Source organism: Mobula hypostoma, chromosome 11 (genome assembly GCF_963921235.1).
Source record: "Mobula hypostoma chromosome 11, sMobHyp1.1, whole genome shotgun sequence".
In the NCBI taxonomy this organism is placed as follows: Eukaryota; Metazoa; Chordata; class Chondrichthyes; order Myliobatiformes; family Myliobatidae; genus Mobula; species Mobula hypostoma.
In genome coordinates this window covers 74485810-74502661 of record NC_086107.1, presented here as the reverse complement: position 1 = coordinate 74502661, position 16852 = coordinate 74485810, and the positions used below count along the sequence as shown (strand labels likewise).

Below are 16852 nucleotides of genomic sequence, written 5' to 3'. Positions count from 1 at the left end.
GCAGACTTGATGGACCAAATGGCCTAATTCTATTCCTATGTCTTATGGTCTTATAAATTCCTCTCCTCTTCCCCCTCCCGAGTTCCTCTGCCTTCCTGGTCAAGTCCCTCACCTGTCAATCCTGGAAAGGTCCAGATGTGTGTGGAAGTCAAGTAGGACCTCCTTGAAGAACTGGAGGCGCTTCCTCTCGTTGTCCTGGCAAGTGTCAAAAACCTGCTCCATGTCCTCCATGTACTTAGGGTTGTATTTGTTCAGTTCCTCCAGTGCTTTCTCGTAGCGTTCCTGACCCTGCACAAAACCATCGGTCTGCTCACTCTTCAGCAACTCAAATCACCTTGGACCACACGCTTAAAAACTGTCCACTGGCCTCCAGCCCTCCTGTCCAAAATCTTAGACGGTAGGATGGGGCGTACAGGAGTGAGATAGATCAGCCCATCTTAGACGGTAGGACGGGGCGTACAGGAGTGAGATAGGTCAGCCGATCTTACATGGTACGACGGGGCGCACAGGAGTGAGATAGGTCAGCCCATCTTACACGGTAGGACGGGGCGTACAGGAGTGAGATAGGTCAGCCCATCTTAGACGGTAGGACGGGGCGTACAGGAGTGAGATAGATCAGCCCATCTTAGACGGTAGGACGGGGCGTACAGGAGTGAGGTAGATCAGCCCATCTTAGACGGTAGGACGGGGCGTACAGGAGTGAGATAGATCAGCCCATCTTAGACGGTAGGACGGGGCGTACAGGAGTGAGATAAATCAGCTGATCTAACGGTGTTGCAACAATGAACTTGCACTTAATGGCAGCAAAACCACGGACATGATTGTGGCCTTCAGGAGGGGAAAGTCAGAACTCACCACAGTCCTCATTGAGGGGTCACTGTGGAAAGGGTGACTATCTTGGAGGATCTATCATTTGCACAACACACTGACACAATCATAAAAAGGATTTATGACAGCAGCTCGAGTTTCAGGAGAGTTGAAGTAATTTCAACAGATGTGTGGTACAGAGCACTGGGATTGCCTGCATCACAGCCTGGTATAGAGGCTGAAAAAGGCCAGCTTAAAGATGGCACAACCTTCTCTGCCATTATAAGAGGTGGTGGCTCACGAAGGTGGCATCCCTCACCATCTGGGACGGGAAATGCCATCCTCTCATTGCTCCTCCCAAGTGGAGCTACAGAATCTGAAGGCCTACACTCCTTGATGCACTCTCATCAGATTTCGGAATGGTCAATGAACTACCCTCACTACCATGCAGGGCCCTGAACAGTTAGTCCAGGTGAGCCAACACGTCACCTGTGCGTCTTTTGGGGTCATAGACGGAATCTGATGCTCCTGGTGTTGTCATTCACCCCTTCCCCCTCCAACACCGGGACCCACCTCACCCCGACTTTCACCCTCCCACACCGGGGCCCACCTCACCTCACCCCTTCCCCCTCCCACACCGGGACCCACCTCAACCCTTCGCCCTCCCACACCGGGACTACCTCACCCTGATCTTCCCCCTCCCACACCGGGGCACACCTCAACTCACCCCTTCCCCCTCCCACACATGGGCCCACCTCAACTCACCCCTTCCCCCTCCGACACCGGGGCCCACCTCACCCTGACCTTCCCCCTCCTACACCGGGACCCACCTCACCCCGACCTTCCCCCTCCCACACCGGGGCCCACCTAACCCCGACCTTCCCCCTCCCACACCGGGGCCCACCTCACCCTGACCTTCCCCCTCCCACACCGGGACCCACCTCACCCCGACCTTCCCCCTCCCACACCGGGGCACACCTCACCTCACCCCTTCCCCCTCCCACACCGGGACCCACCTCACCCCGTCCTTCCCCCTCCCACACCGGGACCCACCTCACCTCACCCCTTCCCCCTCCCACACCAGGGCACACCTCACCTCACCCCTTCCCCCTCCCACACCAGGGCACACCTCACCTCACCCCTTCCCCCTCCCACACCGGGACCCACCTCACCCCGTCCTTCCCCCTCCCACACCGGGGCCCACCTCACCTCACCCCTTCCCCCTCCCACACCGGGACCCACCTCAACCCTTCGCCCTCCCACACCGGGACCCACCTCAACCCTTCGCCCTCCCACACCGGGACCCACCTCAACCCTTCGCCCTCCCACACCGGGACTACCTCACCTCACCCCTTCCACCTCCAACACCGGGACCCACCTCACCCCGACTTTCACCCTCCCACACCGGGGCCCACCTCAACCCTTCGCCCTCCCACACCGGGACTACCTCACCCTGATCTTACCCCTCCCACACCGGGGCCCACCTCAACTCACCCCTTCCCCCTCCCACACATGGGCCCACCTCAACTCACCCCTTCCCCCTCCGACACCGGGGCCCACCTCACCCTGACCTTCCCCCTCCCACACTGGGGCCCACCTCACCTCACCCCTTCCCCCTCCCACACCGGGACCCACCTCCTCACCACTTCCCCCTCCCACACCGGGACCCATCTCACCTCATCCCTTCCCCCTCCCACACCGGGGCCCACCTCACCTCACCCCTTCCCCCTCCCACACCAGGGCACACCTCACCTCACCCCTTCCCCCTCCCACACCAGGGCACACCTCACCTCACCCCTTCCCCCTCCCACACCGGGACCCACCTCACCCCGTCCTTCCCCCTCCCACACCGGGGCCCACCTCACCTCACCCCTTCCCCCTCCCACACCGGGACCCACCTCAACCCTTCGCCCTCCCACACCGGGACCCACCTCAACCCTTCGCCCTCCCACACCGGGACCCACCTCAACCCTTCGCCCTCCCACACCGGGACTACCTCACCTCACCCCTTCCACCTCCAACACCGGGACCCACCTCACCCCGACTTTCACCCTCCCACACCGGGGCCCACCTCAACCCTTCGCCCTCCCACACCGGGACTACCTCACCCTGATCTTACCCCTCCCACACCGGGGCCCACCTCAACTCACCCCTTCCCCCTCCCACACATGGGCCCACCTCAACTCACCCCTTCCCCCTCCGACACCGGGGCCCACCTCACCCTGACCTTCCCCCTCCCACACTGGGGCCCACCTCACCTCACCCCTTCCCCCTCCCACACCGGGACCCACCTCCTCACCACTTCCCCCTCCCACACCGGGACCCATCTCACCTCATCCCTTCCCCCTCCCACACCGGGGCCCACCTCACCTCACCCCTTCCCCCTCCCAAACCGGGACCCACCTCACCCCGACCTTCCCCCTCCCACACCGGGACCTACTTCACCCCTTCCCCCGCGCACACCGGGACCCACTTCACCTCTTCCCCCTCCCACACCGGGACCCACTTCACCCCTTCCCCCTCCCACACCGGGGTCCACCTCACCTCACCCCTCACGTCACCCCTTCCCCCTCCCACACCGGGTCCACCTCACCCCTTCCCCCTCCCACACCAGGGCCCACCTCACCTCACCCCTTCCCCCTCCCACACCAGGGCCCACCTCACCTCACCCCTTCCCCCTCCCACACCGGGACCCACTTCACCTCTTCCCCCTCCCACACCGGGACCCACCTCACCCCTACCCCTCACACACCGGGGCCCACCTCACCTCACCCCTTCCCCCTCCCACACCGGGACCCACCTCACCTCACCCCTTCCCCCTCCCACACCGGGACCCACCTCACCTCACCCCTTCCCCCTCCCACACCGGGACCCACCTCACCTCACCCCTTCCCCCTCCCACACCGGGACCCACCTCACCTCACCCCTTCCCCCTCCCACACCGGGACCCACCTCACCTCACCCCTTCCCCCTCCCACACCGGGGCCCACCTCACCTCACCTCTTCCCCCTCCCACACCGGGACCCACCTCACCCCGACCTTCCCCCTTCCACACCGGGGCCCACCTCACCCTGACCTTCCCCCTCCCACACCGGGGCCCACCTCACCCTGACCTTCCCCCTCCCACACCGGGACCCACCTCACCCTGACCTTCCCCCTCCCACACCGGGACCCACCTCACCCCTTCCCCCCCCACACCGGGTCCACCTCACCCCTTCCCCCTCCCACACCAGGGCCCACCTCACCTCACCCCTTCCCCCTCCCACACCAGGGCCCACCTCACCTCACCCCTTCCCCCTCCCACACCGGGACCCACTTCACCTCTTCCCCCTCGCACACCGGGACCCACTTCACCTCTTCCCCCTCCCACACCGGGACCCACTTCACCTCTTCGCCCTCCCACACCGGGACCCACCTCACCCTGACCTTCCCCCTCCCACACCGGGACCCACCTCACCCTGACCTTCCCCCTCCCACACCGGGACCCACCTCACCCCTTCCCCCTCCCACACCGGGACCCACCTCACCTCACCCCTTCCCCCTCCCACACCGGGGCCCACCTCACCTCACCCCTTCCCCCTCCCACACCGGGGCCCACCTCACCTCACCCCTTCCCCCTCCAACACCGGGTCCACCTCACCTCACCCCTTCCCCCTCCCACACCGGGTCCACCTCACCCCTTCCCCCTCCCACACCAGGGCCCACCTCACCTCACCCCTTCCCCCTCCCACACCAGGGCCCACCTCACCTCACCCCTTCCCCCTCCCACACCGGGACCCACTTCACCTCTTCCCCCTCCCACACCGGGGCCCACCTCACCTCACCCCTTCCCCCTCCCACACCGGGACCCACCTCACCTCTTCCCCCTCCCACACCGGGGCCCACCTCACCTCACCCCTTCCCCCTCCCACACCGGGGCCCACCTCACCTCACCCCTTCCCCCTCCCACACTGGGTCCACCTCACCCCTTCCCCCTCCCACACCGGCGCCCACCTCACCCCTTCCCCCTCCCACACCGGGACCCACTTCACCCCTTCCCCCTCCCACACCGGGATCCACCTCACCTCACCCCTTCCCCCTCCCACACCGGGACCCATCTCACCTCATCCCTTCCCCCTCCCACACCGGGGCCCACCTCACCTCATCCCTTCCCCCTCCCACACCGGGGCCCACCTCACCTCACCCCTTCCCCCTCCCACACCGGGACCCACCTCACCCCGACCTTCCCCCTCCCACACCGGGACCTACTTCACCCCTTCCCCCGCGCACACCGGGACCCACTTCACCTCTTCCCCCTCCCACACCGGGACCCACTTCACCTCTTCCCCCTCCCACACCGGGACCCACTTCACCTCTTCCCCCTCCCACACCGGGACCCACCTCACCCTGACCTTCCCCCTCCCACACCGGGACCCAGCTCACCCCTTCCCCCTCCCACACCGGGACCCACCTCACCCCTTCCCCCTCCCACACCGGGACCCACCTCACCTCACCCCTTCCCCCTCCCACACCGGGGCCCACCTCACCTCACCCCTTCCCCCTCCAACACGGGGTCCACCTCACCTCACCCCTTCCCCCTCCCACACCGGGTCCTCCTCACCCCTTCCCCCTCCCACACCGGGGCCCACCTCACCTCACCCCTTCCCCCTCCCACACCGGGGCCCACCTCACCTCACCCCTTCCCCCTCCAACACGGGGTCCACCTCACCTCACCCCTTCCCCCTCCAACACGGGGTCCACCTCACCTCACCCCTTCCCCCTCCCACACCGGGTCCTCCTCACCCCTTCCCCCTCCCACACCAGGGCCCACCTCACCTCACCCCTTCCCCCTCCCACACCAGGGCCCACCTCACATCACCCCTTCCCCCTCCCACACCGGGACCCACCTCACCCCTACCCCTCACACACCGGGGCCCACCTCACCTCACCCCTTCCCCCTCCCACACCGGGACCCACCTCACCTCACCCCTTCCCCCTCCCACACCGGGACCCACCTCACCTCACCCCTTCCCCCTCCCACACCGGGGCCCACCTCACCTCACCCCACCCCTTCCCCCTCCCACACCGGGACCCACCTCACCCCGACCTTCCCCCTTCCACACCGGGGCCCACCTCACCCCGACCTTCCCCCTCCCACACCGGGACCTACTTCACCCCTTCCCCCTCCAACACCGGGACCCACTTCACCTCTTCCCCCTCGCACACCGGGACCCACTTCACCTCTTCCCCCTCGCACACCGGGACCCAATTCACCTCTTCCCCCTCGCACACCGGGACCCACTTCACCTCTTCCCCCTCCCACACCGGGACCCACTTCACCTCTTCCCCCTCCCACACCGGGACCCACTTCACCTCTTCCCCCTCCCATACCGGGACCCACCTCACCCTGACCTCCCCCTTCCCACACCGGGACCCACCTCACCCTGACCATCCCCCACCCACACCGGGACCCACCTCACCCTGACCTTCCCCCTCCCACACCGGGACCCACCTCACCCCTTCCCCCTCCCACACCGGGACCCACCTCACCTCACCCCTTCCCCCTCCCACACCGGGACCCACCTCACCTCACCCCTTCCCCCTCCCACACCGGGTCCACCTCACTCCTTCCCCCTCCCACACCAGGGCCCACCTCACCTCACCCCTTCCCCCTCCCACACCGGGGCCCACCTCACCTCACCCCTTCCCCCTCCAACACCGGGTCCACCTCACCTCACCCCTTCCCCCTCCAACACCGGGTCCACCTCACCTCACCCCTTCCCCCTCCCACACCGGGTCCACCTCACCCCTTCCCCCTCCCACACCAGGGCCCACCTCACCTCACCCCTTATCCCTCCCACACCAGGGCCCACCTCACCTCACCCCTTCCCCCTCCCACACCGGGGCCCACCTCACCTCACCCCTTCCCCCTCCCACACCGGGACCCACTTCACCTCTTCCCCCTCCCACACCGGGGCCCACCTCACCTCACCTCTTCCCCCTCCCACACCGGGGCCCACCTCACCTCACCCCTTCCCCCTCCCACACCGGGACCCACCTCACCTCACCCCTTCCCCCTCCCACACCGGGGCCCACCTCACCTCACCTCTTCCCCCTCCCACACCGGGGCCCACCTCACCTCACCCCTTCCCCCTCCCACACCGGGACCCACCTCACCTCACCCCTTCCCCCTCCCACACCGGGGCCCACCTCACCTCACCCCTTCCCCCTCCCACACTGGGTCCACCTCACCCCTTCCCCCTCCCACACCGGCGCCCACCTCACCCCTTCCCCCTCCCACACCGGGACCCACTTCACCCCTTCCCCCTCCCACACCGGGACCCACTTCACCTCTTCCCCCTCCCACACCGGGACCCACCTCAACTCACCCCTTCCCCCTCCCACACCGGGACCCACCTCACCTCACCCCTTCCCCCTCCCACACCGGGACCCACGTCACCCCTTCCCCCTCCCACACCGGGACCCACGTCACCATTTCCCCACCCCACACCGGGACCCACCTCACCCCTTCCCCCTCCCACACCGGGACCGCCTCACCCCTTCCCCCTCCCACACCGGGTCCGCCTCACCCCTTCCCCCTCCCACACCGGGACCCACGTCACCATTCCCCCCCCCAGACCAGGACCCACCTCACCCCTTCCCCCTCCCACACCGGGACCACCTTACCCCTTCCCCCTCCCACACTGGGTCCACCTCACCCCTTCCCCCTCCCACACTGGGTCCACCTCACCCCTTCCCCCGCCCACACCAGGGCCCACCTCACCTCACCCCTTCCCCCTCCCACACCGGGACCCACTTCACCTCACCCCTTCCCCCTCCCACACCGGGACCCACTTCACCTCACCCCTTCCCCCTCCCACACCGGGACCCAGTTCACCTCACCCCTTCCCCCTCCCACACCGGCACCCACTTCACCTCTTCCCCCTCCCACATTGGGACCCACCTCACCTCACCCCTTCCCCCTCCCACACCGGCACCCACTTCACCTCTTCCCCCTCCCACACCGGGACCCACCTCACCTCACCCCTTCCGCCTCCCACACCGGGACCCACCTCACCTCACCCCTTCCCCCTCCCACACCGGGACCCACCTCACCTCACCCCTTCCCCCTCCCACACCGGGACCCACCTCACCTCACCCCTTCCCCCTCCCACACCGGGACCCACCTCACCTCACCCCTTCCCCCTCCCACACCGGGTCCACCTCACCCCTTCCCCCTCCCACACCGGGACCCACGTCACCCCTTCCCCCTCCCACACCGGGACCCACGTCACCCCTTCCCCCTCCCACAACGGGACCCACGTCACCATTCCCCCTCCCACACCGGGACCCACGTCACCATTTCCCCCCCCCACACCGGGACCCACCTCACCCCTTCCCCCTCCCACACCGGGACCGCCTCACCCCTTCCCCCTCCCACACCGGGTCCGCCTCACCCCTTCCCCCTCCCACACCGGGACCCACGTCACCATTCCCCGCCCCAGACCAGGACCCACCTCACCCCTTCCCCCTCCCACACCGGGACCACCTTACCCCTTCCCCCTCCCACACTGGGTCCACCTCACCCCTTCCCCCTCCCACACCGGCGCCCACCTCACCCCTTCCCCCTCCCACACCGGCACCCACTTCACCTCTTCCCCCTCCCACACTGGGACCCACCTCACCTCACCCCTTCCCCCTCCCACACCGGGACCCACCTCACCTCACCCCTTCCCCCTCCCACACCGGGGCCCACCTCACCTCACCCCTTCCCCCTCCCACACTGGCACCCACTTCACCTCTTCCCCCTCCCACACTGGGGCCCACCTCACTTCACCTCTTCCCCCTCCCACACCGGGACGCACCTCACTCCTTCCCCCCTCCACACCGGGGCCCACCTCACCCTTTCCCCCCCCACACCGGGGCCCACCTCACCTCACCCCTTCCCCCTCCCACACCGGGGCCCACGTCACCTCACCCTTTCCCCCCCCACACCGGGGCCCACCTCACCTCACCCCTTCCCCCTCCCCCACCGGGGCCCACCTCACCTCACCCCTTCCCCCTCCCACACCGGGGCCCACCTCACCTCACCCCTTCCCCCTCCCACACCGGGACCCATCTCACCTCATCCCTTCCCCCTCCCACACCGGGGCCCACGTCACCATTCCCCCCCCACACCAGGATCACGTCACCATTCCCCCCCCACACCGGGATCACGTCACCATTCCCCCCCTCCCACACCGGGACCCACGTCACCATTCTCCCCCCACACCGGGATCACGTCACCATTCCCCCCCCCACACCGGGATCACGTCACCAGTCCCCCCCCCCCACCACCACACCGGGCCCGCCTCACCCGGACCTTCTCCAGCTCCTGCGAGCTCCTCTGGACGCGCTCCTGCAGCTTGCGGAGCTGATCTGGGGCCAGGGATTGGTCAGCCCTGCCGTTACTCTCACGGATCTGCGCCGCTCGCTCCTCCTTACGGGCGCTGTGGTAATTCCGCTTGGCTGCCTCCACCTGCGGCGGGAAGACAGGTGAAACAGTGTGCAGGCCACAAGCACACAGCTCCAGCTGGAACACAAGATACCCGAAAAAAACCCTGCACTGCCATGGGGGGGGGGAACGATCCAAGAGAGTCCGGCTGATGCCAGCCCGGGGGGAGGAGGGGGGGTAGACCCACAGACAGGCCAACACCAGCCCGGGGGGAGGAGGGGAGGTAGACCCACAGACAGGCCAACACCAGCCCGGGGGGAGGGGAGGTAGACCCACGGACAGGCCAACACCAGCCCGGGGGGAGGGGACCCACAGACAGGCCAACACCAGCCCGGGGGGAGGGGGGGTAGACCCACAGACAGGCCAACACCAGCCCGGGGGGAGGGGGGGTAGACCCACAGACAGGCCAACACCAGCCCGGGGGGAGGAGGGGAGGTAGACCCACGGACAGGCCAACACCAGCCGGGGGGGAGGGGGGGTAGACCCACAGACAGGCCAACACCAGCCCGGGGGGAGGGGGGGTAGACCCACAGACAGGCCAACACCAGCCCGGGGGGAGGGGGGGTAGACCCACAGACAGGCCAACACCAGCCCGGGGGGAGGGGGGTAGACCCACAGACAGGCCAACACCAGCCCGGGGGGAGGGGGGTAGACCCACAGACAGGCCAACACCAGCCCGGGGGGGGGAGGTAGACCCACGGACAGGCCAACACCAGCCCGGGGGGAGGGGGGGTAGACCCACGGACAGGCCAACACCAGCCCGGGGGGAGGGGGGGTAGACCCACGGACAGGCCAACACCAGCCCGGGGGGAGGAGGGGGTAGACCCACGGACAGGCCAACACCAGCCCGGGGGGAGGGGGGTAGACCCACAGACAGGCCAACACCAGCCCGGGGGGAGGAGGGGGTAGACCCACAGACAGGCCAACACCAGCCCGGGGGGAGGTCGGGGGGACTCAGAGACAGACTGACACCAGCCCGAGGGGAGGAGGGGGGTAGACCCACAGACAGGCCAACACAGCTGGGGGGGAGGGGACCCACAGACAGGGCAACACCAGCCCGGGGGGAGGTCGATGGGACTCAAAGATAGACTGACGCCAGCCCGCGGGGAGGAGGGGGAACTCAGAGACAGACTGAACGGGGGGAGGAGGGGGGACTCAGAGACAGACTGACACCAGCCCGGGGGGGGGGGGGGTAGACCTACGGACAGGCCAACACCAGTCCGGGGGGAGGTCGAGGGGACTCAGAGATAGACTGACGCCAGCCCGCGGGGAGGAGGGGAGGTAGACCCACAGACAGGGCAACACCAGCCCAGGGGGGAGGAGGGGAGGTAGACCCACAGACAGGCCAACACCAGCCCGGGGGGAGGAGGTGGTAGACCCACAGACAGGCCAACACCAGCCCGGGGGGAGGGGGGAGGTAGACCCACAGACAGCCCAACACCAGCCCGGGGGGAGGGGGGTAGACCCACAGACAGGCCAACACCAGCCCGGGGGGAGGAGGGGAGGTAGACCCACAGACAGGCCAACACCAGCCCGGGGGGAGGAGGTGGTAGACCCACAGACAGGCCAACACCAGCCCGGGGGGAGGGGGGAGGTAGACCCACAGACAGCCCAACACCAGCCCGGGGAGAGGGGGGTAGACCCACAGACAGGCCAACACAGCTGGGGGGGGAGTGGACCCACAGACAGGCCAACACCAGCCCAGGGGGAGGTCGAGGGGACTCAGAGACAGACTGACACCAGCCCGGGGGGAGGAGGGGGGACTCAGAGACAGACTGACACCAGACCGGGGGGAGGTCGAGGGGACGCAGAGCCAGACTGACACCAGCCTGGGGGGAGGGGGGGGTAGACTCACAGACAGGCCAACACCAGCCCGGGGGGAAGGGGGGTAGACCCACAGACAGGCCAACACCAGCCCGGGGGGAGGTCGGGGGGACTCAGAGACAGACTGACGCCAGCCCGGGGGGGGGGATGGGGGACTCAGAGACAGACTGACACCAGCCCGGGGGGAGGAGGGGGGACTCAGAGACAGACTGACACCAGCCCGGGGGGCGGGGGGGTAGACCCATGGACAGGCCAACACCAGTCCGGGGGGAGGTCGAGGGGACTCAGAGACAGACTGACCGGGGGGAGGAGGGGGGACTCAGAGATAGACTGACCGGGGGGAGGTGGGGGGACTCAGAGACAGACTGACACCAGCCCGGGGGGAGGAGGGGGGTAGACCCACAGACAGGCCAACACCAGCCCAGGGGGAGGGGGGGTAGACCCACAGACAGGCCAACACCAGCCCGGGGGGAGGTCGGGGGGACTCAGAGACAGACTGACACCAGCCCGGGGGAAGGAGGGGGGTAGACCCACAGACAGGCCAACACAGCTGGGGGGGAGGGGACCCACAGACAGGGCAACACCAGCCCGGGGGGAGGTCGGGGGGGACTCAGAGACAGACTGACACCAGCCCGGGGGGAGGAGGGGGGACTCAGAGACAGAATGACACCAGACCGGGGGGAGGTCGAGGGGACTCAGAGACAGACTGACACCAGCCCGGGGGAAGGAGGGGGGTAGACCCACAGACAGGCCAACACCAGCCCGGGGGGAGGTCGGGGGGGACTCAGAGACAGACTGACACCAGCCCGGGTGGAGGGGGGGGTAGACCCACGGACAGGGCAACACCAGCCCGGGGGGAGGTCGAGGGGACTCAGAGATAGACTGACGCCAGCCCGGGGGGAGGAGGGGGGACTCAGAGACAGACTGACCGGGGGGAGGAGGGGGGACTCAGAGACAGACTGACACCAGCCCGGGGGGAGGTCGAGGGGACTCAGAGACAGACTGACACCAGCCCGGGGGGAGGTCGAGGGGACTCAGAGACAGACTGACCGGGGGGAGGAGGGGGGACTCAGAGACAGACTGACACCAGCCCGGGGGGAGGGGGGGGTAGACCCACGGACAGGCCAACACCAGTCCGGGGGGAGGTCGAGGGGACTCAGAGATAGACTGACACCAGACTGGGGGGAGGTCGAGGGGACTCAGAGACAGACTGACCGGGGGGAGGAGGGGGGACTCAGAGACAGACTGACACCAGCCCGGGGGGAGGAGGAGGGTAGACCCACAGACAGGCCAACACCAGCCCGGGGGGAGGTCGAGGGGACTCAGAGACAGACTGACACCAGCCCGGGGGGAGGGGGGGGACTCAGAGACAGACTGACACCAGACCGGGGGGAGGTTGAGGGGACTCAGAGACAGACTGACGACTGACACCAGCCCGGGGGGAGAGGGGGAGGAGGGGGGACTCAGAGACAGACTGACGACTGACACCAGCCCGGGGGGAGGAGGGGGGACTCAGAGACAGACTGACACCAGACCGGGGGGAGGAGGGGAGTAGACCCACAGACAGGCCAACACCAGCCCGGGGGGAGGGGGAGTAGACCCACAGACAGGCCAACACCAGCCCGGGGGAGGTTGGGGGGACTCAGTGTCAGACTGACCGGGGGGAGGAGGGGGAACTCAGAGACAGACTGACACCAGCCCGGGGGGAGGAGGGGGGTAGACCCACAGACAGGCCAACACCAGGCCGGGTGGAGGAGGGACCCAGAGACAGACTGACAGCAGCCCAGGGGGAGGGGACCCTGAGACAGGCTGACACCAACCCAGGGGGAGAGGGAGACCCAGAGACAGGCTGACACCAGCCTGAGGAGGTGAAGACTCAGAGACCAGTCACTGACAGCCTTGGGGGTCCTAAAGACCAACCTGCCGCATCGGGGGGTGTCCCCGAGACAGACTAGCATTGGCTCGGGAGTCTGTTTCATGTGCTCCAGTCGGTCACTGTCCTACACACTAACGGGGCACTTTGGCTTTACAACGCGACCCATCACCGACACGATGTCACCCAGCACCCTGGTACAGAACATTGTACCTCCTTGAGCTTCTTCACCCAGGGCTTCTGAGCTTTGCAGAAATCATCTTCTGCCTCTTTGGTCTCCTTAAATGCCCCGACCAGCTGCCTGTGGTAAGCCTCCTTCTGCCACTGCTTGACCTTGGCGCTGTCTGCACCTGCCAGGTGGCTCTGCATTTCCAGGTGGAGCTCACTCAGCTTGTCCGCAGCCAGCATGAAGGCGTGCCAGGCTTTCTCCAGTGTGCCATACTGAGCACCTAGCGAGGGGGGAGAGAGAGAGGGCAGAGAGAGGGGGAGGGTGTGCAGGGAAACAGTGCAGATAGAGGAGTCCGTTACAGGGAGGTGAGGGGAAACAGTTAGAGTGGCCACAAATAACGGAAAGATGGGGAAGAGAATAAGAAAGCCAATCCAAAAAAAAAAGGTGAGAGGGGAGAGGGGGAGGAAGAAGGAAGAGCGAAAGAGATGGCGATAAAAGGGAATGAGAAGAGATGAAAGTTAGACAAGGGGTAAATGGAAGTACCATTATGGGAGAGAGCGGGGGCAAATGGGAGACCCAAGCAAGTGAATATTCAGATCAGAGAGTGATGGAATGTGTAAGGAAAGAGAAAAAATGCAAAATTACAGGGAAGAGGTAAAGGAGTGAGAAGAGAGTGGATGAGATTGGGAGAATGCAGGTGGACCAGTGGAGGGATGTGGGAAATAGAGGGTGCATGTAGGGACAGAGAGGAGAAAAGGGGGAATGGAGACAGAACGGCAGAGGTGAAAACGAGGAGAGAGAGTAGCAAATGAAAAGGAGTTCAACACAATGAGGGAAAGGTTAAAGATGGGGTGACAGAATGGAAGGAGGAAGGTTGAGTGAGTGAAGTTTGAGGAGAGCACAAGGTAGGTGGAGGGGAGGAATGAAACAAACGGCAAGATTATCCAGAATAAAAAGTCATGCATCGAAGTTCATCGCAACTTGCTGCAGCCTCAATATAGACCTTCCAACAGTAGTGCAGGTCACATTCTGTCAATGAGAATCACCCTGTTGTCTAGATCCTTTCCTCATTCAATACATGAGCCTAGTTTCATAAATTTCAATTTATATCTCATGAGCAACTTCACAAAACGTCTTTGAAATGCCATACATGGATCCCCACAGATATTTGGCACAGAATCATTTAAGTACTTCCATGGTCTCTTCAAAATCCCTCAGCTTTTTCAGCTTCATCAGATATCAGTTTTATTAGACAGATCCTGCTGACTCTCTCTAAATAACGGAAGGTGCAGAACTCAGAGCAGCACAGTAAAGGCCCACGAGGTGGTACTGACCTTTTTACCTACTCCTAGGTCAATCTAACCCTTCTCTCCAACACATAGGCACATGAATGAAAGAAAAATGAAGTGCTATCTGTGAGTCTCTTAAATGTCCTGAATTATTCTGCCTCTACCACCACTCCTGGCAATACGTTTCTCTAATCACCTTGGAAGTACACCCTCTCAAGTTAGCCATTGCACTCCAGGAGTGCTGGCTGTCCATATTTTCTGTGCCTCTTACCATCTCACACACCTCTATCGTCTTCTCTCATCCTCCTTCACTCCAAAGAGAAAAGCCCTAACTCACTCAATCTTTCTTCAAAAGACAAATTGCCTAACCCAGGCTTCATCGTGGTAACTCTCTCTAAAGCATCCATACCCTTTTTACAATGAGGTGACCAGAACTGAAGATAATACTCCAAGTGTGTTCTAACCAGAGTTTTATAGAGCTGCAACATTACCTATTGGCTTTTGACAATCCCTAGACTAACAAAGGCCAACACACCATATGCCTTCTTAACCATCCTATCAACTTGCACAGGAACTTCGAGGGGTCTATGGACTGAGGCGCCAAGATTCCAGTTCCTCTACACTGCTGTGAATCCCACCATTAACTTTGCACTTTGCCATCAAGGTAGACCCTCCAAAGTGAATCACTTCACTTCTCTGAATTGAACTTCACCTGCCACTTCTCAGCCCAGCTCTGCGTCCCGTCAAAGTCCCATTGTAACCGAAGACTATCTTCTACACTATACACACCACCAATCTTCATGTTATCTGCAAACTTACCAACACACCCTTCCATTTCCTCAAAGTCATTTATATTTTTAAAAAATCATAACAGAGCAGGGATCCTGACCTACAAGCAGAATACATTCCATCCACAGCCAACCTACAGACAGAATACGCTCTACTTACAGCCAACCTCCAGGCAGAATATGCCCCAGCTACTACTAACCTCCGCGTTCTGTGGGCAAGCCAATTCTGAACAACACACACAACACGTTGGAGGAACTCAGCAGGTCGGGCAGCATCCGTGGAAATGAACAGTCAACATTTTGGGCCGAAACCCTTCGTCAGGACTGATTCTGAATCCACACGACCAAGTTTCTCTAAACTCATGCCTCTAACTTTTTGAATGAGTCTCCCATAGGATGCTCACCCATCCAGAGATCTGACACCTGGTCCTGTCGTCTGTTCCTATCCCTGTCCAAAGGTATGGTGAAGATCAGGGAGATGTGGTAACACTCTCTGAAATGCTCACCCATAGAGAGATCTGACACCTGATCAAGCTCATTGTCCAGCATGGCCCCTGCTCTAGTCAGCTTGTCAATGTATTGTGTCAGAAATCCTTCCTGAACACACCTAACAAATTCTTCCCCATTTAAACCTCTTGAAGTCACCCATAACAAGCACCATGTTATTTTTTAACCTTTCCAAAATCTGCCTACTGACACTGGTTCTCAGTGTCCTTGTTATTTTTAGAATTTAGTTATTGCATCCTTTCTGTTTCTGAGTTCCACCCGCACTGACTCCACAGACGGTCCCTCTGAAATGTCCTCCCTACCTGCAGCTGTGATACAATCCCCATTAACAATGCCTTTCCTCCACATCTTTTTCTTCCCTCCCTGACCCTATTGAAACCATCCAGTAAAGACTTATGACAGCCAAGTCTCCATAATGGCCTCAACACTGTGATTCCATGTACTGATCCATGCTCCAAGTTCATCATCCTTGTTCTTAGTACTTCTCACATTAATTTCAACCCATCCAACAGCATTTATAACCCTCCACTGCCTATCCTTCCCCACAATCTCTTCACACTGTGTCTACCCTGACACCCATTGCTCTTCCCTCACTCTGCCATTCCCCTGACAACCTCCCCAACAGCTCCAGAAAACCTGCCCATATGGGCACCCGTCCCTCTCAACTTCAGGTCTATCAGGTCATTCCTTCCCCAGAAGAGATCCCTATGATCCACAAATCTGAAACCCTGCCCCATGCACCAGTTCTTCAGCCACACATTCATATACCAAATTATTTTATTCTTACACTCCCTGGCATGTGGCACAGGCAGCAATTCCAAGAGGATTACCCTTGAGGTGCTGAGTTTCCGCTTCCTACCCACCTCCCTGTATTCAATCTTCAGGACCTCATCCCATTACCTAGATACATCATTGGTACCAATATATACCACGACCTCTGGCTGCTCCCCCTCCCGCTCAAGAATGCCATGGACTCTATCTGAGACAAAATTGATCCAGGAACTTGGGAGGGAACATACCATCCAGGAGACTTTTTCACATCCACAAAATCTCCTGTCTGTTCCCCTACCATCACCGCTCTTGTCTCCCCTCCCCCACCCCAACCCATTCCTTCTGCATCAC

At 63.0% G+C, this 16852-nt stretch overlaps 1 protein-coding gene across 8 annotated transcripts in view; it reads right to left on the bottom strand.

Annotated features, from left to right (window-relative positions):
* pacsin3 (protein kinase C and casein kinase substrate in neurons 3) overlaps positions 1–16852 on the bottom strand; it is a 122254-nt gene that overhangs the window by 37577 nt on the left and 67825 nt on the right. For all 8 annotated transcript variants that reach the window (XM_063062272.1, XM_063062276.1, XM_063062273.1 and 5 more), the window contains exons 4-6: positions 13191–13426; positions 9149–9304; positions 113–288 (exon numbers count right to left, since the gene is read on the bottom strand). In XM_063062272.1, the coding sequence (XP_062918342.1) occupies positions 113–288; positions 9149–9304; positions 13191–13426 (568 nt within the window). The remainder of the gene's footprint in view (positions 1–112; positions 289–9148; positions 9305–13190; positions 13427–16852) is intronic.